Here is a 26949-nt window from a genome sequence, read left to right as displayed (position 1 = left end):
GTTGCAGGGAACCAGGCAGAGGGCCTTCTCAGTAGTGGCACCCATCCTGTGGAACGCCCTCCCATCAGATGTCAAAGAAATAAACATCTGTCTGACTTTTAGAAGACATCTTAAGGCAATCCTGTTTAGGAAAGTTTTTAATGTTTGAGATGAGGAAGTGTTTTTAATATTCTGTTGGGAGCCGCCCAATGTGGCTGGGGCAACCCAGCCAGATGGGTGGGATATAAATAAATTATTATTATTATTATAGCACAAAAGCAAAGGTAACCATGTCCAGTAATCTAAACTGGAGATGAGGAAGTGGCATCCAGGTTAGCTGGCATTGGAGCTATGGATGCAGTCGGCATTTAGTTATAGGCTGAACAGAGCATCCTCAAATGACTACTGGTATTTTCCAGAATTGGCACTTTCCACAACTGGTGCTTTCCGTGGTTTCACAGGTGGGTTGACAGTAATGCTGCTGTGCTTGAAACACACTCACATTTTGCTGTCCAGGAAAACTATAAAAAACACACACAACCAAACCAGTTCTGTAGGTTTTCCATGTGATTAATATTTAGCTAGGGAAAGGTAAACTGTGGGACAACTCTAAAAATAAAGGGTGTTAAAAAGTTTTACACTGAATTTTAATGTAATGAAAAAGTAGATTTCCAAGATGATGCTGACAACTTTTCTTGCTTTGTTATCAGCTGATATAATAACATGTGGAACACAGGTAAATTAGGTTGTTATAACTATTATCAATGTAATATGTGTCTATCTCATGTTCGGGTAGAAGAAATGTACATTAAGTTGTCATAACTGTTTAGCATGCTATATATATTCATTTCATAATATAAGCCCTTTGCCCTTCCCTGCACTGCAAATCCATGGCAGGAAATATTTTTCATCTGCTTATCTTGTTTGAATATTTAATGTCTGCGTCATCATGTGGGTTGAGACTTTGCATTAGGCTGTGAACGAAAGTCAGACTTGAATGGACACAGCTTCATCAACTTGGATTTGCATGAACTGATAAGCCAAGAATAAGGCTTGCATCTGTGGTGATTTGGACCTTTGATGGTGGATTGATGCTAGAGATCCTTGCTTCCTTGGAGTCTTTCTTTGAGGTGAGTTTAATTTATTATTTGGGGATTCTGGTGGAGATTTTGTGAAGAGGTTGGGCTAAAGACAGTAAAGAGTTTCCTGCTCCTTCAATTATTCTGCCCTGGTTAGCAGAAACTACAGGAGGGGAGGGGGAAATCTAAAAACCCTGTCCAGTACAGTAGCTGGACAAACTTTGAATTAAAGCACAGTGCTCTTCTCAAGAATGCTGAGAATATACACTGAACTCTTTGCCTTCTTTTGGGAAGACTTCCTATAGCCAGAAGAGAATAAAATGATTCTGAATCCACACGCAAGATTTTGGATGTTTTTAAAAAACAAAACAGGAACTAAATCTCTTTCTTTCATCATTTCAATGTTATGCATATTTATCACAAATATAAGATGCTAGTTATACTTGGTGACTCACTAAAGTGACATTTAGTCAATGGGCATCTTGTTTTTAATTGTTTTATTTTAGTTGGAATAAAAGTTATATTTAAATTATGCCTGAAAATATTGCAGTAGAAGTGAGATACTCTGAACTGTCTGGGTTTCTTTGTTTAGCATATAAATCTTTGCATTAAATAAAGTATCCCAGTTTTGAAATCATTATGCTGCTTATGTTTGAAGACACATAACAGTTTTCCTTGCTTAGGAAATGCTGAAAGACAATGTATTATTTGGAAAGGATGTGAAACATGGCTAGTCTGAAGAGATATACATAAACTGTTTCCTGCGATGACCTCAGAATTACAATATTTTCATCTGAGATAGCCCAAATTAAAAACAAGTTAACTAGACATTAAAAGAAAACTACCTTTTGCAGTGGGTGGATTGATCACATAAGATGAGGTGCATATCTTAAAATGCCAGTTGCCTTAACACAAAGAGCGTTCCTTTACCAAGAAAATTGTTCCCTTGTGTATTCCATGTTTAAATATATTTTCACACTGAATAAAAGACGCTTTCGTGCATACTTCTGTTTTCACAAGCACTCCTGCACTCCTGTTTCTGAGAACTCCTGAGATGAAGAAAATTTGCTAGTAGCCTGTGCTTTCCATGGGAATAAATGAGGTGCCAGTACTCATGTTTCGATAAACATGCTGTGGGTGCCAGCACACAGTGGTTGCCATAGGTAGCAAAAAAAGAGGAAATGGTATTCTGTACTAGTGAGTATGGTTATAAAAAGCACTGTTTATAACTATGGTTGCAATTCTAACTGTCTACTCAGTCAGTCCCATTGATTTCAGTGGAGCCTACCCCCAGGTAGGTGGGGTTAGGATTCCAGCCTAAGAAACTTGACTGTGGGGGAAGGTCCAGTCATTTATCCCAATTCCACCTCCCCACGCATTACTTCATCTGTGCCCCACTTTCCCATTTACCCCTGAGCTGTTGCCACAAGCTAAAAGCATGAGATAGGGCCAGGCCTGCTTCTGCTCTTCCAAACTTTGAGGAGGAAAGAGGTAAAAAATATTTTCCTGTTCTAACCCAGGAACTGTGATTGGGTTTAGTTGTCTTCCCTTCCATCAACAGAACTGAATTTGTATTCACAGAATAGGGTTTTCTCGTGGGTCTCCTAAGAATGTGCTTCTGAAAACTGGGGGGCCCTTGGAAAAGGGTGCAGTGTGGAGGGCCACGGGGGGGGGAGGGGGTCCACAGAAGTTTCCCCATTGTATGAATGGAACAGAAATTACAGGCTGAAATTATCCAATGATTTGCTAGTCCAGCATGCCTTTCTTCTTCTTGTGTCACAAGATGGATAAATAGATTCCAGTTTTACAATGCTGATCTATTTCCTCACCTACTGGAGTTCCTTATTCCCCGTAAGCACTGGGTACTTTCTTAGTGCATGTTTCAATCTACATTTATTAAAGTAATGTGAAATATTTTCATTAGCCATGCAAAATCTCACGCTGTGCTTCTAACATTCTGCCTTTCCAAAATTCTTCACAGAACTAAGAGTCAGAAAAACTAAACAAGTTTTTTGGGGGTCTCTCTCTCTCTCTCCTTTAAAGAAACTCCATGGGAAATGCAGGCACACTCAATTCCAAGCTGTTTACATTCCTAAACAATAGCACTCACTTTTTTGGGACTATAAACAGTAGCACTCACTTTTCTGGGACTATAAACAGTAGCACTCACTTTTCTGGGATTATAAACAAAGCAAATGCAACATGTGAACAACTTGGGTGAAATCTAAGAATGAGTATCCACTTTATGTTTGAAACCAAGGGAAGATGATGAGGAAAAAGCATTTTTTGGCTTGGCTCCTGCATCCTGTTATAGGCTTGCTTGCAGAGCTTAGGAAAGAGGCTTACACATTCCATTTACGCAACATCCGCAATGAAATTGTTAATGAGGGGCAACAGCAAACCCAGCCGATGAGTATTGGCAGGACTGTAGCCCAAGTGGGGCCACTGAGTAACAGGAGAGGTATCAACATGTTCAGGGGAGCCCTGAAGTTTGCAGAAGTAGGAGTAGTTCTTGGGACAGGGGACCTAAGGTATGGCACCTCTCTCTCGTGGGTGGGGGGACAACGCAACCCATTGAAATCTGAGCACATTTAGAGGCCACAGAATCTTAAGTGTATATTGGGAGAAGGGCAGGAAATGGGGAAGGGGAATGCAGTATCCCCAAAGAGCTGGAATGGGGAGCATTTAGTTGGCTTTAAAAAAGGATTAGACAAATTCACGGAGTACAAAGCTATCAATGACTACAGGCTGTGATGACTATATTCTACCTTCACTATTGGAGACATTATGGCTCTGGATACCAGTTGCTTGGAATCACAGCTGGAGAAAGTGTCTGCTTTCTATAGGTGTCTATCATCTATCTATCTATCATCTATCATCTATCTATCTATCTATCTATCTATCTATCATCTATCATCTATCTATTTAAAATTGTATACCGCCCCTCATCCATAGATCTCAGGGCAGTTCACAACATTACAATATAAAAAACACAAAATACATAATAAAAATAAGAACAAAAACACACACTAATAATTCCCCCTCTGACTGATGTCAATCAGTGGTTAGCCAATGTGAGAAGGGGATGCTTCATCCTCTAGGGCACGTTCTATGTTCTTATGTTCATTCTGCACAGCAACATTTTGCTAGATATATAATATACAGTGGTACCTTGGTTTACAAACAGTCCTGTTTACTAACTATTCAGTTTATGAACTCCGCAGAACTGGAAGTAGTGTCCTGGTTTGCAAACTTTACCTGGGTCTAAGAATGGAAGCTGAACAGTGGAAGGGCATCGGCGGCGGGAGGCCTCATTAGGGAAAGCATGCTTCGGTTTAAGAACAGACTTCCGGAACGGATTTAGTTTGTAAACTGAGGTATCACTGTATAGTTATATTGCTTTTTTGTAGAATCTGTTTTAAGAGAACAGGGTTTATATCCAACATGTTTATAGCAACGCACTGCTGGGGGGCGGGGGCGGGGAAGCCTTGCTGTTTCCACTGCAGAGCAAGCAATTAGTATTGTTCACCCATAGCTCTTAATATGTCTTGTAATATGTGCTTACCGTACACAGCAATTGTGTATCTAGCAGTTCTGCTTTTTCAGACAAATATTAGCAGATAGATCTGCTGGATTACGCCTGTTTGCTCAACAAAGTAAGCAGAACTCAGCCAACGAGTGTTGCTTTCTGTACACAGTGACCCCTTTGAAAAAGAAGCACAAAACAGAGCTCCGTTTGTGCCTTTTCTTCCCTTTGTAGAGGCTTGCGCAAAAGGTTGACTGCATGCGCTGTGCTGCGTGGCTCCTTTTGTTCCTAATGTGCCTATAATGTTTAATTAAATAGTAGTAAGGATTTGCCTTTCCAGTGAGTGGAGTGGAAAAAGTTTATAGAACCATTTGCTTGGTCCTCTCTCTCTCTTAGCAGCTGCTTTCTGGACATACTGGCTTTTAATAATGTACTCCATTCTGACTTCTAGAGGGCTTAAGAACAAGCATTGTGATGGGGTTTGTAAATGGGACTTGTACCTTTTAGGAACAGTTTACAAGCTGAGTGGCTTCTCATCTAAAGATGTCTCGCAAGATGAAGAAAGCCCACTTCAAAGAAATGGGAAACTGAGGCTATGGCAGAGACCCCACATTTTAACAGAGAAGGTAGAAATTGGAGATTGTTTAAAAGCCTACTTTTGCCATTCTACAGCATCTTCCTCTTACTGTATAATAAAAAGACCTCCAAGATGGACTATGTTAAAGTATTTATTTTTTTGGGGGGGGGGGGGGAGAAAGAGCAAAACATATTCTCTTCCAGAAAATATCTCTCTTATTCAAGACACAGAGAAAGAGGCAGTTTCAAAAGCTGACTTGGTGGATGATATCTAGCTAAGGCAGCCCTGTATCAGGAAGTTGTCATTAAAGGCAGCAACTGTTTTAGGTGCATCCGATATGTGTGCGACCATGCACATGTGCATCTTGCTGAACCTGTAAGTGACCCAAATACACACAAAAAGGAGGAGAATGGGGCAGGCCAGGGGCAGAATGGGGTGTTTGCAGGCTTTCTCAATGGTGTTTCAAATATACGTGATTCCACCTAAATGTGTGGTATCTTGGAACGTAACCCCCATATAAATTAGAAGTTGCCATCATCATCATCATCATCACTGCAATCCAGTTCTTTGCTCCTTGCTCTGGCAGGGCTTTATGGAGTGGCTGGACCACCTCTTAGCGCATTCACAGTCCTACCACACACTGCAACTGGAGCGAAAGTTAGGAGGACAGGAAGATAGCTGGCTGTGCAAGCCTAGAAAGGTGTGATGGCAGTGAGACCTGAAGGGGACCCAGCCTAGAGATGGGGGAGAAATTTGATTCAGTTGGCATTTAAATGCAAGTCTATCAAATCTGCGGTTTTCAAAGCTGTATGGGAACCAAAACGCAGCCTTCCTTTGAAATTCGCATGTCTCTGAATTTTGCAATGCAATTCTCCAACCAAACAATGCTTACAAAAAATATTAGGGGAAAGTGTGGACGTATTTGTGAAAACAACATACAAAAATGCATCATAGGAGGGGAAATTGCTTGCAGATTAGTCAAGGCTGCATACAAAATGTTTTACTCGAAGAAATTCATTCTAAAACGCTGGTGGGTTTTGATGAGGATTTGAAAAATAAAGAAATCTCAAATTTGCTGCAGAAATGTGGAGAACAAAATTTAAGCATGGAAAATGAGAAACAGAAAGAACTGAAAAGGGCAGCTCCTTCTGTCCCCTGGTCCAAAAGTTTCTGGGCCAACGTATCCCCTCCCCACCTTCATCACATCCCATTGGGGACTTTCTGTTGGCTATTGGTGGCAAGGATCTTATGAGAGGTCCTCTACCACCTGCACATTTGACAGATGGAAGATGGAGTGCAGGGACAGAGTGTCATTGGTCACAGCCATAGAGCTGGGCAAACAAGTAACACAGCACAAGGGGTTTGGATTGCTCTATTAGCTCTACTCAGAATAGACCCATTGAGTAGAGGCTTCTGAGTAAACATGCTTAGAACTTGGCTGTAAGATATGTAGGGACCAAGCCATTTGGGATTTATAGGTTAAATCCAGTAGCTTGAATTTGCCTGGAAAGCAAGAGGGCCTGGAGCCTATTGTTGCAACACAGATTTTATTCTCTGGGAAACTGGGTGCCAACCTCACTGCTCTCTCCATTGCTTTAGTTACAAGGCAAACCGCTCTGTGCTGCACCAGAGCATGGCATGTTCCCGTGCCATTTTTTTGTGGCACTTGTAAACTAGATGCAGATATTATAGCTTCTATTTAGCCGTTTATGTCTGCTACTTTTTAAAAAGATTATTTAAAAAGAAAAAAAAAGTTTAAAGGATATGATTTACAGTTTCCTTTAATTGCCAACCCTAGTTTGTCAAACGCTGAGAAAATAGTTCACTAAAAAAGGAATTGTCCCAAATTAAACATTGTTGCATTTGGATGGCATGACTTTCCATGGAAAGTTCAAGACTAGCACAAACATTATGATGGGATGCTCTAGGGCTAAAAATCTTTGCTAATGTTAGAAAAATACCTCAGCTAAATACATCAACTAATAGGTCTTACCTAAACAAAGTGAGACATTTACAGGCAACCCCATTTTGTGTGTGTTCAAAGCATGCACAAACATGCACAAGCGAGTCATTTTTGGACCTGGAAGAGGGTGGTACAGGGGTGGGGCAGAGGTGTAATGGGGCATAACAGGGCTGGGTGGGCATATGCGTGCTCCATCAACACATTTGATGGCCAGGAATGCACCAAAATGTTGCCATATGGGTTCCTACTGAACGTATTTCCAGCCACTCCATTCTATCCCTTGTGGGTCTCCCAGGTAGCATTCTTTGCCTACTGAGGATGCTCAATCCATTCTGGAATTTTTTTGGGGGGGTGTGTCTCATTCATAGAGGTTTTTTCATCCTCTGAAAATCATTCTTGAAACCTCTCTCTCTTGTGTGTGGATGATACTGTTTGGGCTACATAAGGATTGGCACTTACCCTTGAACTTCATAAATAAAAAGAAATATTGACTTGTTAATACAAGAAAAGCTGACATAATTTGCAACTTGTCTAGTAAAATGAAGTCTCTGTAAGGTACGGCATTTGTTTAAGCAACAACACATTGTTCAATATATGTATAATATATACCATAATAAATTGTCATAAACTTACACTTACCCCCTCACAATTCTGAAGGCAGTCCTGTTTAGTGAAGTTTTTAATGTTTGATGTTTTATCATGTTTTTAATATTCTGTTGGGAGCTGCCCAGAGTGGCTGGGGAAACCCAGCCAGATGGGCAAGGTATAAATTTATTATTATTATTATTATTATTATTATTATTATTATTAAGCATAGATTTGGGGAGAGATGAGAAACAAAGGTGTGGGTTTGCAATACATTTTTCCAGAGAGCTACATCCCATGAAGTGTCAGGTGGCAGATTAGTAGCACAAATTTCCACCTCCAAAAGTGGTTCACAAGTTCCTGTTCCACATATCCCTTACCTCTCAGCTTTCTGATACTACATCTCTTGCCTTCCTCAGTAAAAATGTTCCAGAGGAGATGGTAGGCACAGAATGACGAAGTGGAATATTCTTATAAAGATTTCTTTGATTGATTGATTGATTGATTGATTGATGACCAAATGATGAATCAACTAACAGCCTCAGCACTCTGCAACCAGATGAATTTCACTGTTTTGTATTTCCAATCACCATTATTGCATTGCTTATTAGAAATTGCCTAATTGCACATTTTCTGCTGCAATGTCTTATGGTGATCTTTTTATTTCTAAAATGCCCTTGTACTGTATACCATATTTGTGTGAGTTGGTTTTGGGGCTAATATTTGCTCAGTTGATTATGCTTTGATTCTGCATTTTCTCCCTTATAGGGACAATGCCACTGGCCCTGCATTGAGTAATCTCTGGATCTAAGTAATCCTGGGTTAGATTGGGCCTAATCTGAGGCACTAAATAGAATCCCAGCCTAGATGATGTTTTGAATGAGATCACTGCTAGTAAGTCTAATAAAGCTGGGAGCCTAAATCTGAGTCCCCCTGCCAGGCACTCTACAGAACAATATTTAGATCTGTGCTAGATTTGCATTTTTATAATCTACAGCCTATTTAAATGGAATGTCTCTTTCTCTTAGCTAAAGTGCTTTTCTTAATTTGTTTGTTTGCATTATTATTATTTTTTTTAAAAGTGATATTTATTGGAATTTTCAAAATGTTACAAAATAAGATAAAGACAAAAAAAGTACAGATTCAAACAAAAAAGAAAAAAGAGGGAAAAAATACAATACATCACAAACAATTAAAAACATTTAAAAAACAAATTCATTATTTCCAAATCCTCAACTGTCATTACCTTCTTTCTTAGACCTCCTCCTCCTCCCTTTCTTTGTATCCTAGTTGTTAATTATCCCAGCAAATCCTTTCCATATTTCATAGTATTCTGTCATTACATTACCCTAAACTGTTTTAGTCTTATCTTTCTATAATAAGATAAATCTTAAAGCTTAAAACTTAAATCTTGTCCTTACCAGCTTCTCATAACCATAACATTCTTTCATAATTCTTTAAACATTTTTGCTAAAGCCAAGTAATTTCATTCCAACATTTTTCTAATGTTCATCAATTTTATAAAACAGTTCTAATGGTATAAAAAAAAGAAATACAAACAAGTCCAATCTTCATCCAACGTCCCTTCCTCCTGGTTCCGGGTTTTGTCAGTCCTTATTATCACGTCAATCTAGCTCATTAACCTGGCAACCTTATATCCAAGGCCCTCAGGTCTCTTCCATGTCCCTTCCGCAGCTCTTCTTCATATTTGTAACTGTATTTTCCCTTGTCTCCTGCTCGTGATAGCTCCAGCTTGACAATGTTTTTAGCCCTTCTCGACAGATCAGCCCCTTTTCCATATTCAACACTAGATTCCATATGGTATTTAACAGCATGTTTCAAAAACCCTCCAAGATTAGGAGCCCCCACAATCCCAAACATCTCACGGCCCATTGCCATATTTGAAAAGTCCAGGCATCTCAGCATAGGGGGGTCAATCCAGCCCCCCATTTCCAAACCAAACCAAACTTTTTCTTTCCAGATGTGGCTTTTTCCAAGTTCATTTGTCAAGTCCAAAACCTCATATTCCTGTTGGGCCTGTTCTGTCAAGACACGCTCCTGATTTAATTCCTGAGTGGGCTCCACATATTTTCCCACTGCCTGTTCAAAGTTTCCCACTGCCTGTTCCAAATTTCTAGCCGAGGTCGCCATCCAATTCACCTTTTCGTGTAATTGTTCCAGTAGGGCATTTGTTTTATAAAAGACACACAACAAGGTTTCTGAATACATTGTCCTGCAAGGTCAAATGTCTGTTCCCACGATTGTAATCTATAACAGCTGCTGACTCCCTGGAGTTGGTTACAGTTTCACAGTCTCCCTCTAGGGGAAAAACTTCTATTTCTTCTTGCAACAGAGTTTCCCCTTTTAAGATACTTTGTCAATATTTATTCCTTTCAAATGCGAAAAGGAACAGTGGAATCACTATGTTTCTCTTCTTTTCACTATCTGTCAAAATCACTTATTTCTGGTCAGTGAACTTCAAACATCGGTCCTGACACTCCCACTCCAGTATCAGGACGGAGGAAAGTTACTTTACTTTAAACTCACTTTAAACAGTCTAAAAATGATCCTCCCCCTTCCTGCTGTCAAAGGGGGGTTCTACAATTATAAATGATGGAATCCAGTCCTTTAGAGACGATTTTCTTAGCTCTAGTTTATGTTGTCTTTGCTTTATTCTGTTTACAAAAGAACGGAAGGCTGACTTCCTGTTTAGACCTTCCCGTTCCGTACCAAATTAAAATAGATATTTTAAGATCCAATTCTTTTCTGCTTGCTAGTCCTTATTTGATGTCCAATTGTTCCAGATCTAAGTACTCACGGGTGCTTATTTTAAAGTCCAAATTGTCCCAGGAAAGAGGCAGTGCTCTCCGGCAACGGCTATGTGGCTTCGCTCCACGGAAATAGCCGTTGACTCTCAGCACCGCGCCACTTCCCCCTCTTCACTTCGGAGCCCGTTAGTGGGTTCCTTAGCGAGTTGGGGGGGCGCTAAAGGTGCCCGCCGAGTCCCATGTTCACAGGCTTCATCCGCCTGTGATTTTTGAAAGGGTCCCCGCTTCGTCGTAGCGGAGAAGACCCGTTTCCCGCGGAGCTATCCCCTCCAGTTCAGAGGGAGTCCGCCATTGCCGGTGGCGCCACCCCGGAAGACCTCTGTTTGCATTATTTTATTATTCCCCTGCTCCATTCAACGAAACTGACAGATAGTGATGGGAATTATTCATCATCATCAAACCTTTATTGCATTAGCATACAGCCATAGCAGGATAAGACAAAAATGCTAGAGAGAAGCAACCTAACAAGATTCAAACGATATTACTGGCATTGTGACATTTAAATTACCCTAAAACAATAATGCAAAAATTTAGTTGCCAGCGCCGGGAATCTAAAATGCAGATGTATATAAAACATATAATGGCCCCAAAATAGGCTCGGCACATTAGGTTAAAAAGGTAATACAAAGAATTAAAACAGGTCCAGGTCTGGGACACACTACCCAGTCAGTGTAGCCCTGAGTTTCAAAGCCTGCACTATAAAGATTGCCACCCCACGTGAAATTTGGGGATTTGCATCCACAAGAAGCAATTTCAAACAGTCTTCCTTAGATGTGATGGTGGGCGGGATCAAGAGGAGGAGCTTAGTTCTTATTAGCTCATAAATAGGGCAGTAGAAAAAGAAATGTATGAAGTCCTCTACTTCATTCATTGTGCATGGACATAGACGCTGAGTAATGGGGGTCTTAAAGTAAATCCCCTGCAAGAAGGCCGTGGGTATAGAATGGAAACGGGCCATGGTAAACGCTCTTCTCAAATTGGGCTCCGTCAAGTCTATCAAGTAGTTGGCCAGTGATCTTACCACTTTCACTTTAGGGAGCCACTTGGAGAGGCAAACTGTGGTGGACTGTGCCCGGTCCATGGCCTCGTCTCTTGTAAGAATCCAGGCCCGGATATTATGATGGTCCCAAGATGACAGCGTGTCAAGATCTGGGAGGGAGTAGCGTGCCGTGATAATCTCCATGGCCTTGGACCAGTTGTTGTTATGAGCACAAGTTAAAAAGGCTTGCCTGGCTAGTAGGGAGCCTGGGGCATTGATTAATTTACAATAAAAACTAATTATTCTAATGTGGGCTCTCACAACAATAGAGGGGGGGCCCAGTTCTGTTCTTAACTGTGCAGCAACCGAGCCCTTGGGGAGGCCCAATAACTTTCGTGCAAAAGAGTTTTGTAGAATCTCGAGCCGTTGTAGTGTTTTTAAATTCCACCCCCAGATTTCAACCCCATACAGTAACATCGGGAGGACTTTGCTGATAAATGCTTTTCTGATTGGAGGAACCAACTGGCCGCCTTTTGCATAAAAGAATTTCTCCAAGGCTTTGATGGTTCTACGGGCAGCCAGGATGGTCATATTTAGGTGAGCTGACCAACTAAGCCCATGCTGAAAAGTGATGCCCAAATACTTGAATGCTGAACAATATTCAATAGAGTGGCCCTCAAATTTCCAGAATGGCTTCCGAGTTTTCGTGCCAAAAGTAAGAATTTTGGTTTTGGCGAAATTGATTTTGAGGGAGTTGGTATCACAATATGTCATGAGCCCTCTGAGCATGTTGTTTAAGCCCTGCTTGGTTAAAGACAGTATCACCATGTCGTCCGCATAGATTAATATGGGGATCTTGCGCTGTTGTAAAGAGGGACAGATTGGTTTAGGGCCATCATGGTTGTAACGATGTCATTAATGTAGAAATTAAATAGAAAAGGGGCCAAGAGGCAGGATGGGAATTATTATTTCTTAATGCAGTTATTTCTCTAACTGATAAATGTTAAGAATTGTCCGATTAGATCAGACTTGATTAGCTAGTTCTTAAAACAGAGCCATTTGTCATCATTAGGCGGAAAGGAGACTGGAGACAATTACTCACAAGGAAACTAAAATGAGGAAATATAAAATATTAAATTAATCAGGATGGAGAATCTGCTAAATAGGAAATGAGCCGCCCTGCTCAGCTGCCTGCTGAACTGTGGTCTGATTCTTGAATAGCCACAAGTGTTACACTTTCCCATGTGCAGCACTTGGGAGGAGCTCCTTTGAGTAAAAGTAATGACATGAAAGCAGGCCCTCAGAAGACTATGGTCCAACTGAAGAGTATTCATTTGCTGTCAGGGACTGGGCAGAGGAGGATGGTTTAGATTTACAACAGGGGTTTGAGGGAGGTCACAGCTTATAGGCAGATGAGGGGGAAAGTTGGGAAATAATGAGAGAGGAGGAAGCAGAAGGAGGGCAACAGCTGACAGACACAATGTCTTTAGAAAACATTCCAGACCCTCCATCTCCCAGAATCCAGCGAGCCTTGAAAGTAGGAGAGCAAAGAGCTCAAAGACAGAGGGCACGTAGCAACACCCGTGGAAGAGACGATGAGAATGACAGATGAGGAAGTGGGAGAAACAGGGGGTGGAGATTCACTTGGGACAATGCCAATATCCAAGTAAATATTGAATAAAAATAGGATGATAAGAAACATCCCCTTGTCTTGTACGTTTCTGGGCAAATGTCAGCAGCCTGACATTTGCTGTGCATAATACCACTTGGGTGTGACATAGTAAATTGCAACAAGATTGACCCGACACATTAATTTAAGCTGCAATGGTGAATCTAGGCATCCTTAAAGGTTTATCTTCCCTTCCCTTCTTAAATATTTTGGCCTGAGATAGACTTCTCTAACAAAGTACTCTCCAAATGTTGTTAGAACTCCAATGCTCAGCCCCAGCCAGGAAGGTCAGGATGAAGAGAGTTGTGCTGTAAAACATCTAAAGGACATCAAGTTGGGGGTGGCTTAAAGAGAGACCAATGGCTTTGGCAAAAATTCAGATGGAGACCCTTCACTCCAAAACATTTCATGGCCTCTTGTGTTCTGGAATCCATCATTTAACATAATTTATCATGATCTCATTCATGATGAAGAGAACACAGAGGAGAATTTCTTAGAAATGAATCAGCAAAACAGCCCACAAAAAGTCAAGGAAACCAGATTGAAAGGGAGCAGGAACCTTTGGATGAGTAGCACCTTCAAGATACTAAATCTTCTGTCACATCAGTGGGAATATTTAAGTCCAGCTGTTTTCATCTAGGCTGTCCTGGGTCCAACATGGTTATGAAGAGAAGGCCTTAGAATCATAGCTCATACATCATTCCATGCTGCACCGCAGTAAAGATGGAAAGTAAGGATTTGGACCTGTCGTGTAAAATATTCACTGTCTGGAAAAAGCATTTCAATCACTTGGGGGTGTGGGTGGGGAAACTCTCTTAAGAGTAACGTAGAAAATCTCATGGGCTAAATGCCCAGAAAGAGATTCTCAAGGGAACCATTTGCTAGACTAGAAGAGTGTATTGGTGTGTTTCCAAAATGATGTATTTCTTTATCTATTTATCTATTTATTGATATCCTCATTTCAACTGAGTTTTTATCATGCCAGGAACAAGACATTTCCACATCCTGACAGTCTAATCCTTTTTTTGCTTTTTGCCACTATCCTCTGTAGCGCTGCAAGCAAAGTATTGTATGCAGCAGCTAAAGTGTCACCCTGTGCAAGGCAAGTGAAACAGACTTTCATCCCTCCCCTCCATAGCGATTTATTCCAGCAAACAACTGTGTTGGCACTAAGAAGAATGGGAAGCCTGGGAGAGGGGAGAATACCGAAGAGTTTTACCTGCTGAGTATGCAGTACTGTCTAGGCCAGCTCCTACTGCATCACAGTCATTTCTTGGTAACTGCAGTGTTGTAATCAGTACTATTGAATGATTAATTATTTGGCTGGAACGTGTTCCACCTCCCGCTTTAATCATGCTGCTCAACTCATTTGGGTAAATAGGCAAAGTCCATTTGTATTAAGGAACTGGTTTGTAGACTGGATTGCCAGTGTTCCATTTCTGATTGAAAAGCCGCATCCCCTTCCTCCTCGTCGTGATTGTTTTATTTTTTACTGGAAAGCCCACTGGCAAATATTGTGATAACCTTAAAAGTCCATTATTGACAGTGTGAAGTCTTCCTGCATCATGATTTTCCTCTGTACATTATTTACACATCGGGTCTTTAAAAGCCGAATATGTCAGCCTAAAGATTGCTAACACCTTGAAAGGGCTCAAAGGCTTATGTCAGGCTTGCACAACTGACATAAGATGCGGAAACTTTTTCCTCTTGACAGCCATATTCTGATGGGGAAAGTTGCCACAGTGGCGCTTGCACACATGTGGTGAGAGGAGCCAAGTCCCCAAACCATTTGTGTGCCCACACACACACACACACACACACACACACTACAAAGTGCATTCACACAATCACACACCCTTAATGAAATCCCTCTCTCACATAACATTCACACAATTACAAACTCTTAACACAGGAGAAAATAAAACTCACACCTTTTGTCTCGGCCCTAAAATAAATATTCATGTTGTAATTTTCTCTCTTGGCAGGAAGCCCCCTTCTTCTGGATGGTAACAATAAATAGATCCTGTTTTGACCATAAAAGAAGAACTGCACACACCACAATCAGACTGGGCCTAATATGTGCTTTCAGAAATCTGAGTCTTTAGGAAGGATGCAGTTGTGTTGTGAACACATAAATGGCTCCTGCATAAAGAGCAGCTGGTCAATCAGCATTCGTATTTCCATGTATATCTTCATGGTGTGTGTGATCCTGGCTACCCTAGCTGGCAATTTGACTGTGATCATCTCAATATCGCACTTCAAGCAGCTCCACACCCCGACCAATTTCTTAATCCTCTCGATGGCCACAGTGGACCTTCTCCTTGGTTTCCTTGTCATGCCTTATAGCATGGTGAGGTCGGTTGAGAACTGCTGGTATTTCGGAGAATTCTTCTGCAAAATCCACACCAGCATCGATATCACTCTGAGCACAGCCTCCATCTTCCACCTCTCTTTTATCTCCATTGACCGCTACTACGCCGTGTGTGACCCACTGCGATACAAAGCAAAGATCAGCACAGGGGTCGTATTGATCATGATCTTTGTAAGTTGGGTCTTCCCTGCTACATTTGGCTTTGGGATGGTCTTTTTGAAGTTAAACATGATTGGAGCAGAAGAGACCTTCTATAAGCTGATCTATTGCGTGGGAGGCTGCTTTGTCTTCTTCAATGAAACGTCAGGAGTGGTGGCCTCCGTGGTTTCTTTTTACATCCCTGGATTTGTCATGCTATGTGTCTATGGGAAGATATACACTATAGCCAAAAGGCAAGCCAGGTCCATTAAGGCTGCTGCAAACCAAATACAGATCAGATTTGAGCATCACATTTCACACAGCAGAGAACGAAAAGCAGCCAAGACTTTAGGCACTGTGGTCGGGGTCTTCCTCATCTGCTGGTTCCCATTCTTTTTCTGCACGGCAACAGACCCCTTTATGAATTATGCAATACCTCCCATTCTCATTGATGCCCTGGTTTGGTTTGGTTACTTGAACTCCACCTTCAACCCAATTGTTTATGCGTATTTTTACCTGTGGTTTCGAAGGGCCTTGAAGATGATTGTACTGGGGAAGATTTTTCAGCAAGATTCATCCAGGACTCAGCTCTTTATGGAGTGAAGCACGTCGAGCTTTGAGAGCATATTCTTCAGTATTTTACCAGGCACTGTCCATTTTGAAGCAGAAGGTCAAAGTGAAAAAGCATGTGCGATGCTTCAGTGCAGTTGCTCCAGCAGCCCCATCATGGCCCAGAAACAGGGTGCAGACCAATAACCAACCAAGAGAGAAGTATGGGTGCCAACGGGCCATAACTTATTGGCAAACAGACATAGGCGGAGCAAGCATGCATTGGGTGACAATCTGTTGACATCAAAGACTTTCAACCTGTAAGCCAACCTTCATTGGCTGGGGCATCCATTTGGTGGGTTTTCCAGCTCTGAGAGACCAGTGTGGTACAAAACCAAGCATCTGAGACCACTGGTAGCTTGAGATGGCTGCTCAGCAGCCCAGCCCCCTGGACCTTGAGCTGGGAGCTGCTCACCTTTCAGGTCCCCTAAAGGGAATCCCCTTTATCCACCCAGCCTACCCAATTCTATTTCTGCCAAGTCGCAACAAAGAAGAAGGAACACATAACAGAACTCTTGCTACCCACCTAGAGAAAGACTAAGGACCAGTTGAGATTGAGTGTGAAATTTTGAAGTTTTGTCTACTCATGGAAAAGGAGGAAGGAGGCAGAGTGAGATGGTAGCTGGTCCTTGGAAAGGTTCCTGCAACCCCACAACTCTAGAAGATCCCACTAGAAGATCCCTGATATTGCAAAAGCCCCCTCCTTCTTCCTTTGCCATGGCAGCCCTCCCAACCATCCTAGCAGCTCTCATGAGTTCACTGGGCCAAGGGTTGCAGCTGTCAAACTGATCAGCAAGCAGGTCACAACATTTTTATTGTTACTTTGGATTTGGGAAGGATTTGGAGTTTGTTACTGCTATGAGTTTGGGGAGGACGAAATAGGCTGTATGCAAGATCCTTCAAAACCCTGGTTTCAGCAAATGTTAAAATATAAGCCAGGCTAGCTTCCTGTGTTGAGGTGGTAGCCTGGGTGATGGGCTGTTAAGAGAACAAAGGGCTCTGTGTGAGACAGAGAATAGGTAGCCCCCCCCCCCAGACAAAACCAAGTTTGGAGGAGAGAGTTAGCAGTGATATGGCCTAGAAGGAAAGTAGCAAGCTGGGGAGAAAGGGAGAGCAACGTTTGATTTCTGTTTGACTCCAAGGCTGTGGCTATGAGAGAAACAAGATGCTTTTGGGGTGTTAATGCTGTGAACATCTCCATCGGACGTTCAGGTTGTATATATGTTTAATATAAACCATATATCATAAAGACGCCCCAGTCTCTGCCATGCCTCATTTCCAAAAGGAAACACAAACCCTGGAACTGCTGGAATGTTGCACTGCTCAGAGACTGGGGTGACGTGCAACATTATTTTAAGAAACAGAAAGTGGGATTAATGGCTATGTACTTCTTTCCCGCTCTTTCTCTTTACATTATCACTAATGAAATGGCCCTTGTTTTGATGGGAAAGGGATTGTGAAGGAAAGAGCTGCATATTACAGAGATGCTTGGGGTTGGGTCAGGCTGTGAGGGCACTGGAACAGTGCCTTCAAATGCAGTGCTCCACTTAACATTTTCTATACACATGGGTTTTTGTTGTTGTTGTTTCTTAAACCTGTGCAGTTACCAGATTTGTCCAGTATGTGATGTTATACAAAAGATGACAATAAAACACATTTGTAAACCTTGATTTAATTCTCCTTGATTAGGTTTCTAAATCACTTATCGTATGACTGAAAATTTTACTACTTATTTAAAGTTCATATCTTACTTTTCTTCATACAATGTCAGGGCAATTTACAGCAATGAACACATCAGACAACTGGTAACAGTAAAACATGATAACTCAGTAAAATGAGACAAAACACCTCACATTTGTCAATATGTCACTGCCAGTTCAATATTTCTTTTACTACATTTTAAATTCCTTCTTAACAAATAGATCAAAGGTTGACCTTGTATCCGTCAGCATGATTATTTAAGTATGTGACCTAACTCAGAAATAACTTCTTCCTCTTGTGTGTGATTAGGCAAAGTTTCCCCAAGAGTCTCCCTGCCTTTTGTTTTCAAAGTATAATGTCCCATCAGAGACAACCATGTTTTTGCAAAAGTCTTGCAGTATATGGCTTCATTAGCACCTAATCAGTGCTGTTGTGTAGCTGTCCTCACTAAAACTGAGAAATGCATCAGAGATGTGTTAATGAGGTCTCTTGGTTTCTGTTCAGATCCAGTCGTATAGCAAATGAGAAGCAAATGAGGGAAATGTGTTGCGCTTTTGTCTGATCCCATTTTGGATGGAAATTAACCCGTGAGCAGGTAAACAAATATGCCTTCAAAGCATCATTAGCCTTATTAGAACTTGAGACATGGGTGATCAGCACATCTAATTGCTCATCTAACTGAACAGGTCCCGGAGGCCAACTCCCTTTCCCTTTTGTTTTAAATAGGTATTTTGTGGACGATGTCATCTTTTTTTCTTTCATGAGAACTAAAAAGATCTTGAAGACTGATAGTATGAAAGCATTTGTTTAGCGAATTACTACTGGTGAACCAGTTCAAGTAAATCAAACAATTCGCTAGTGAATTAGAAATTCAAAGAGACAGTTGTGTCTAATCACAACTACCCCCTTTAATTTTTTTTCAATATAGCCACCGCCTCTTCCTCTCATAATGGGGGACCACTTTCTCTTCTACTCTCCCTACTACACACCCATTGTGTTTCCTCCTCTCTGGCTTTTCCTTCTAGCCTTCTACTCTTCCCTATGGGCTGCTCTCTGAGAGTCAAAGTAGTCATGATGATGAATATGCCATTGGAAACTGCAATGAAAAAGCAAATGTAGGGACCCCCACTTTTTTATATGGGAAGAGAAGCCACAACCCTTTCCTTACCTGCCAAGGTCCTCAAAGAAAATTGTTTTCTCTATTCTGGGTATTTCAGGTAATAATTCTGAAAATTCAATTTTCCACTGGCCTTTTCCTGCTCATCACTGTCATGCCCTGCCCTTGTGGGAGACTAGCAGGGACCACTCCCAGCAGAAAGCAAGATCAGTGTCTGAAGCAGAAGGCAGAACCACCATCAAGTCCCTGCAAATGACAGCACCTCTAGAGGCAGGCCAAGATAGTCACAGTTAGGAAGAGTGCTTGGTTGCAGAAGAGGATTCCTTGTGAGGAGGGTCCTTTTCATGAGGAGGACTCTATGGAAACCTCTAAAGGGCTTCAGCTGGGCCCATGGTGAGGTTCTGGTAGCTCTGGCCTAAAAGCCTCAATGTGAGGCTGAGAGAGCTACTGGAACAACATCTTGCTGCCAGCACTGTGTTCTGCTTGCCTGGACCTTGGTTTTCCCCTCAACTTGCATTTCCCCCGAGTCCCTGCTTGACCTAGACCTCCCACAAACTGGCCCTCATCTTGCCTCTTGAACCCCTGTTAGAACCACTTGGGCCTTGGGTTGGCTTTGGACTTCGCTGCTCTCTGTGCCTATGATAGCCTTCGTTATATGGAAGGTTATCTGGGATCCTGCTAGGATAGGAAACTCACTTCCAGGGAAGTTCCTTTCTCCATTCCTTCCCCCTGCCCTCACAGCTCTCATGGAGATGTAGGCTATGGTTGGAATGTACATAGATGAACCTCAGACTTGTTCACCGACCCCCACCCACTCTGGTATGGTAGTGGGGAGGAGACTGGAAGCTTTTTTTTTAAAAAAAAATAATATTTTTATTTTTCCATATAGACACAACACAATACAACAAACATAAACATACAAAAACAAAAACAAAACAAAAAACATGTATCATTTCATATCCTAATTTCATATCCTATCTTCCCCGACTTCCTCATGCCTCCCCTTTCTGTATTCCAAATTCTTATCGATTGTTCAGCAAATCTTCCCTTATTTTAATTTAAATTTAGACTATTCTTCCTTATTCTCCTTGTCTTAACCATTGCTAATAGTAACCATTTACTTTCCAGTCCAACATCATTCTAACTTTCCTTAACTTTGTAATATTTCTTTAAATAGTCCTTGAATTTTTTCCATTCTTCTTGCGCTGCTTCTCTTCCCTGGTTTCGGATTCTGCTCGTCATTTCTGCCAAGCCCATATAGTCTATCACCTTCACCTGCCATTCTTCCAGTGTGGGTAGTTCTTGCGTCTTCCAGTACTTCGCAATGAGTATTCTAGCTGCTGTTGTAGCATACATAAAGAAAGTTATATCCGTCTTTAACACCCCTTGGCCGACAATACCCAAGAGAAAGGCCTCTGGTTTCTTGGGGAAAGTATATTTAAATACCTTTTTAAGTTCATTATAGATCATTTCCCAGAATGCCTTAATCTTCGGGCAAGTCCACCAAAGATGAAAAAATGTACCTTCAGTTTCTTTACATTTCCAAGAGACTGGAAGCTTTTACTTCTAACTAGTTCAGCATCAATCCAGACAAGCAGTGGTTAATCTTAGATATAGTGTATTGAATCAAGCCAGCTTCAAATAATGGCTTATGAAGCTGTTGTATTTTTAATATATCAAGATTAACCACAGCTTACGCTTACGATGTTTCAATAAAATGTGGTTAATTAAAAATGGACGCAATTGCCACATCAGAGGAGGAGAGAAGGAATGGAAGCTCAGCTGACAAACTCAGACCTTGCTTAGGCTTGTTCATATAATTGCATCACCATAGCTCAGCCATGGACAGTAGAGGGGTCAATCTCTCTATGTGTCTGTCGCAGTAGAGCTTAAACCACCATGCTGCTGCTTCCTTCTTCCTGTCTGGCAACTGGATATGTGTGTGTGTTCCACATTTAAAATGGAATGTATCACATTGGTACCAATGGGAGCTTTTGTCCCAGGGTTAATAGCATTTTGGGGGAGATGGGATTTTCCTTTGGACAGCTCCCTACACAACCATGTTGGTTTTAGAAAGTTTTTAAGCATGCATGTTCATTGCTAGAATGCAGTTCAGGTCACATGATCTCATCGGTCTTTGGAGGATCAATCTTTTTATAATGTATTTGGGCAGACCTATACATAGTATGGGATGTGGGTGGCGCTGTGGGTTAAACCACAGAGCCTACGACTTGCTGATCAGAAGGTCTGAGGTTCGAATCCCCACAGCGGCGTAGCGTGGGTTGTCAGCACCCGGGGCAAGGCAAGTAATTTGCGCCCCCTAACCCGGGGCAAGGCAAGTAATTTGCGCCCCCTAACCCCTAACCATGGTCATTAATACTGACGGCTCTACTCTGGGGCAAACTTCGTGGTGACTACTGCCCTCCGTGGTGTTGTTTTTGCAATTAAAGGACCCCTGCCTCAAATAAAGCATCTTGGGGACTGGGATTTGCCAAGGGAGCTGGGAATTGCAGTTCAGTGGCGGGTCAGGGGGAGAGGGTCCCTTCCGCGTCTGGGTGCCGCAGCCCCTTTGCGCCAAGACGCGTGTCTTTGGGCGTCGCGGCGCAGCCTTCTCGGTCTCCCTCCCCGGCCCGGCTAGCCCCGATGCGGCTTCTTTCTGGCGCGGGGAGGGGGCGGCTCTGGGGCCAGTGCGTCGGCCGGCCTCCAGTGCGGGTGGGCGGGCCCCATCGGGGCAGGTGGACGGTCTTGGCGCGCAGGCACTAGAGCGCAGGTGGCTCCGGCTGGGCGCTTCATTCGCCGCCGGTGGCGCGTTTGGCGGGCTGCGCGCGTCCAGACAGCGACCCGAGCCTGGGCGGCGTGGCGCTTGGTGCCGGAGCCTCCGCCCGCAGCGCCCCGTCGGGAGACCCAGCCGGAAGGAGCCTCGAGCCGGCTGTCTGACACGGCTGAAGCTGCCAGGGCAGCATGGCAGGCGGCGGCTCCTCGGCGACTCCACACGGCCAGCCCAGCGCGCTGGCCGAGCCCCGCAGGCGAACGCTGCCCGTCGGTGAGGAGGGGCTGCCTGGCGCGCCCTCCGCGGCCCGCGCTGAGAGCCGCTGCCAGCTCGTCGGTTCCACGAGGCATGGGGCTCTGCTACAGCCTGCGCCCGAGGCTCTTCGGCGACTCCGGAGGCTGCGAGCGCGCCCCCCCCCAGATGTTGCGCCCGGTGCGGCCGGCCCCCCCTGCACCCCCCACGCTACGCCACTGAATCCCCACGACGGGGTGAGCTCCCGTTGCTCGGTCCCTGCTCCTGCCAACCTAGCAGATCGAAAGCACGTCAAAGTGCAAGTATAAGATAAATAGGTACCGCTCTGGCGGTAGGGTAAATGGTGTTTCCGTGCTCTGCTCTGGTTCGCCAGAAGGGGCTTAGTCATGTTGGCCACATGACCCGGAAGCTGTACACCAGCTCCCTCGGCCAGTAAAGTGAGATGAGCGCCGCAACCCCAGAGTCGGCCATGACTGGACCTAATGGTCAGGGGTCCCCTTTACCTTTATACATAGTATATATTTCTATGCATGTGTATGTATTTATTTTTTAGGATATTTAGGGATCACCCTTCATACAAAGGAGCTTAGGGTGAAATACAACAAGCACAAAAGCAAAATACAGCAAACATTAATAAAAGAATGTAGAAACTAATTTTTAAAAAGAAAATCATGAAAACAAGGAGTTTCACATTAAGAATTAAACAGCTCATTTTATTATCATTTTCAAATCACATTCAAGTCACCTTTTATTTGATCATAAAGTCTGCTAGCTGCTGGAGAGTATGTGTGATCCTGAGAGGATCCAACCTTTCTGGAGATTTGACCTCACACTTGTAGTTAACCCCACCTCCTAACTAAACTTCATCTTTTCTTGTGCTTCATATTCTCTTGAGTTCTGGCTGCCGCGTCATAAAAGCACAGCAGCTTTATAATCCCAGTTTATTTTAAAACAGCATATCAGAAAGGACTGAGCCTTCCAGACGTCTCATTCAAATTTAATATTTAAATGGTGGTGTGTAAGCGAACTCAGGTAGGAGAAGAAAGAAGGATGTAAATGTATTAAATGCTATTTTGACTTTTTGTGTACCCATCTCAAGGGCTAGGAGAAAGAGGTCCACAGTTTTGGTTTTCATTTTTAAAGAGGTCCACTGTTGTGGGGGAAGATCAGACCTCCTCTTCCTCTTCCACGAGGCCAGTGTCTGTCTGATGTTGAGGCACGTTAGGGTTGTTCTGGGAGAGGTTGTAGAGCCACAGTCCTCCTGTTTGCTTGACATGTTCCCAGAACAGGAGGCAGATTATATGAGCCCCGGATCCCAGTGAAGCAGAACAGGAAAGAAGAAAAAGGGACCAAGCAGCCCTCCATCTTCTCTGGCTGCTGACATGAGCTCAATAGGGCATAGGAAAAGGTGGTTTGCCTGCCTTCGGTTCTCCCATTCCTCCCCCTTTTGATTTTGTCTGCCTCCACAAAGCCATCTTACAACATAGGGGAGTTATTCACATTTGCCAAATGGGGCAGATTAGTCACAGGGTAGCCTGACAAACTGATCCACAAATTGGTTAACATGGCTTACCTAGGAGTACTAAGCCAATTACCGATAATAGGATTTAAGAGTCAATCCCATCAGTTACTGCACCAGTAAAGAGGAGTTCAAGATTGGCAAAAATCTTGGCCACTTTGCTTCATGACTTCTGGTTTTGGAATAGACTTTCCCATGGATTCAGGATGAATGACACAATTAAGCTGTGGCATACACTGGCACACTGCCATGGCAAAGACACTGTTCTGAGGACCAAACTAGATGTGCTCTTACTAAGCAGCAGACGGCCATTTATCGTGTTTTTCCTTAACTAAATACAGGCGATGGGGAACCTGATTCTCACTATGAAGGCAACATGCAGAGAGCAGGGAAGCTTATCTGTTGACTCTCCCATTGCACAGAGAACAGAGATTGGCACCCCAGATGCACTAGATGCCCATTCTTAAGCAGCCTTTTAAAAAAAATGGGATGAGGTAGTGAAGAGTTGAGCCTCATCTCCTTGTGTGCTACCTCTGCAATAAGAAACAAGATCATCCTTGTTTGTTCAGGAGAAACAAGATACGGAGAGGCCAGCGACATATCAAGTGTGGGGTAACTTGCATGTCATTCTCAGAGGCCATCAGTCAACACAATCAGCTACAATAGGTCAGACAGATTTATGGTATAGCCTCTGGACAGATTATAGGAGAGCTGCAAAACAGCATGTGTCCGTTTCTGCATTAAATATTCCATATTCCTATTTTCAGATGAAGAATGGTGGTTTTTCTTAACTCCTCTGTGGCTGCCATTGATTGCTCTGGCTTTGGAAATGGAAGCTGCCTTGAAAATCTCAGGTCAGCAAGTGTTCGAGGAGCCATGTACATATCCCTGAGTGGACTCATTGTTGTCACTATCTTTGGGAATTTGGCAATCATCGTTTCCATTTCGCATTTCAAGCAGCTGCACTCCCCAACTAATTTCCTCATCCTTTCCATGGCAGTCACTGACTTCCTGCTCGGCTTCCTCATTATGCCCTACAGCATGATCCGATCCGTAGAGAACTGCTGGTACTTTGGGATCACCTTCTGCAAAATCCACTACAGCTTTGACCTGATGCTCTGCTTGGTTTCCATTTTCCACCTCTGCTCCATTGCTGTCGATCGCTTCTATGCCATCTGTTACCCGCTTCACTATTCATTGAAAATGACTATCCCTACAATCAGGCAATTGATTGTTGTTTGTTGGTCAGTGCCAGCTTCTTTTGCCTTCGGGGTGGTTTTCTCTGAAGCATATGCCTCTGGTATCGAAGGCTATGAGCTTTTAGTTGCATGTTCTAGTTCTTGCCCGGTGATGTTTAATAAACTGTGGGGTGTAGTTCTGTTCTCATTTGGCTTCTTCATCCCTGGCTCTGTGATGATAGGAATTTATGCAAAAATCTTCCAAGTGTCCAAAAAGCACCTGAGGGTCATGAAGAGCAGATCTGAAAATGTGGGCGAGGAAAAACACAATCAGGTTTCTAAGAGTAAGGACCGGAAAGCGGCTAAGACCTTGAGTATTGTGATGGGGGTTTTTCTCTTGTGTTGGCTTCCATGTTTCTTCACCATTTTAATCGACCCTTTTATAGGGTTTTCCACTCCTGAAGTATTATTTGATGCCTTAACTTGGTTTGCCTACATCAACTCCATCTGCAATCCATTAATATATGGGTTTTTTTATCCATGGTTTCAAAAAGCACTTAGGTACATCCTCATAGGAAATATCTTCCACTCACAGTCCTGCACTGCTAAGCTGTTCCTTGAAAATCAATAAATTTACATGTGTTCAAGTGGTTTCTCTCACATAACATGTATGTTTAAATAAATTCAAAGTATGTACCAGAAGAACTGGAGGTGTGTTGTACCTTGGAACTGTGAATCTATCTCATAGATATTGGAATGTAGTTAAGCTTTGAATTTCACACTTACCTGAATTTTGTACTGTTTGCATGTGCTTTCTTTTGTACACACACATGGTCTGAAGTGCTTTAACTCATAGAAAGAAAAGAAATATGTCCAGATCAGTGTTGATGTCATGCGTTTAATAATAACAAAACCCAGGACATAGAGCTTACAGAATGCACACAAATGTATAGTGTATCTGCAGCCATGATACCAGTGGGGGGAAATCCTTTACACACAAGGAAAATTCGTCAACTCTGGACTTCTTAAGAACGCTTTTAACACACTTTTAAATGTATTTTAAATACATTTAAATCATATTTATTTCTTTACAATTATATAGAGAGACTGAAATAAAATATCATGGTGTCATACAAAGAAAATGTCAAGAAGCATATCCTATAAAAACAATGAAGATTGGCCCATTGTATATCAGTCTATGTATTTTAGCATATCCATTTCATTTGCAAGTATCTTTATTCATATTCCAGTGGTAGAAGCACTCCTTTTAGTCTGATGGTCATGGTCCCTCATAGGAAACCTTTGGGTGGTGGAACACACACTGGGGGGGGGGGGGAGAGGCAAAAAGAGGGTTGAGCAGCAGATGTAGCTGAAGTTTCAGCCATACAGAAACCAGAGGTGTCTATTTACACCCATAGGCTACATACACCCCCCCCCATCCAGGCAAGCAAGAACCATTCTCACCATTCAAGGACACATTCCAGCTAAGCTAAAGCCCTTGAAGAGAATGCAGAGCAGGTCTGGAGAGGACATGGCCTGGCACAGGGTGAAGTCCTGAGGGCCAGACAGAGAGGATTGAAGAGCCTCTTTCAGACTCCAGGGCCTCACTCCTGCCATATATCCTTGAAGTCAACAAGGTTTTGCTGTAACTTAACTTGAGCTGAGACTCTCACTCTGTCTTGAACATACTAAGCTGGACCAATTATTCCTTAACTTTACATCATTGTACAATATGTCCAGGAAAACCTGGACATGTCCTCTTTGGGGGGGGCAACATGCCCATCTAGGTGGATTTTTTTACATTTTAAAGGAAATGTCTGGGTTTGGGGGGCTTGGGGGTTTGGGCTGCTCTGCACGCTGTGGCTTCTACCAGCCTGAGTCAGCCCCAGATGCCTCTTTCCCTGGCTTGGGCTGGCAGCAGCTCAGGCTGTCATATTTTTTGCTCTTCAAGATATGGCAACCCTATTACAAATAACACATTACAAAGAACAAGAAGCAGAGATCATAAAAGAGCCCAAGGAATACGACTGAAATAATAGTTCAGGTTTGACACTTTCCAAGTGACACACACTTTTTTGTCATAAGCAAAGAGCTGAGAAGTAAGTGCCC

General features: G+C 42.8%; 2 protein-coding genes and 1 long non-coding RNA gene across 6 annotated transcripts in view; 2 read left to right on the top strand and 1 right to left on the bottom strand.

Annotated features, from left to right (window-relative positions):
- The first annotated feature begins 981 nt into the window (after nt 1-981).
- On the top strand, nt 982-17948 carry LOC310759981 (trace amine-associated receptor 1-like). 2 transcript variants are annotated; one of them, XM_083607829.1, is made up of 2 exons: nt 982-1113; nt 15171-17948. In XM_083607829.1, exon 2 carries the CDS (start codon nt 15263-15265, stop codon nt 16295-16297), a length of 1035 nt encoding a protein of 344 aa, XP_083463955.1. In that variant the 5' UTR covers nt 982-1113; nt 15171-15262; the 3' UTR covers nt 16298-17948. The 2 variants fall into 2 exon arrangements, with proteins under 2 accessions (XP_083463955.1, XP_083463956.1); XM_083607830.1 differs by lacking the exon at nt 982-1113 and adding an exon at nt 14378-14461.
- On the top strand, nt 4337-25471 carry TAAR2 (trace amine associated receptor 2; the record flags this gene model as incomplete). Of its 3 annotated transcripts, XR_014546672.1 has the most annotated exons (4): nt 18521-18599; nt 23099-23175; nt 24430-24516; nt 24663-24696. XR_014546672.1 is itself a non-coding variant. In XM_083607828.1 (3 exons), the coding sequence occupies exon 3, from the start codon at nt 24437-24439 to the stop codon at nt 25469-25471; it is 1035 nt and encodes a 344-aa protein (XP_083463954.1). In that variant the 5' UTR covers nt 4337-4435; nt 23099-23175; nt 24430-24436. The 3 variants fall into 3 exon arrangements, 2 of the variants coding, with proteins under 2 accessions (XP_083463954.1, XP_083463953.1); XM_083607828.1 differs by lacking the exon at nt 18521-18599 and adding an exon at nt 4337-4435 and having other exon boundaries at nt 24430-25471; XM_083607827.1 differs by having other exon boundaries at nt 24430-25471.
- The window catches only part of LOC310760040, a 592410-nt gene continuing 574239 nt past the window's right edge, over nt 8779-26949 (bottom strand). The window contains exon 2 of the long non-coding RNA XR_014546714.1: nt 8779-10043. This is a non-coding gene — a long non-coding RNA (uncharacterized lncRNA). The remainder of the gene's footprint in view (nt 10044-26949) is intronic.

Source organism: Podarcis filfolensis (genome assembly GCF_964270895.1).
Source record: "Podarcis filfolensis genome assembly, chromosome: 3".
NCBI lineage: Eukaryota > Metazoa > Chordata > Lepidosauria > Squamata > Lacertidae > Podarcis > Podarcis filfolensis.
The sequence above is the reverse complement of the archived record's forward strand: the minus strand, read 5'-3'. Positions and strand labels throughout refer to the sequence as shown.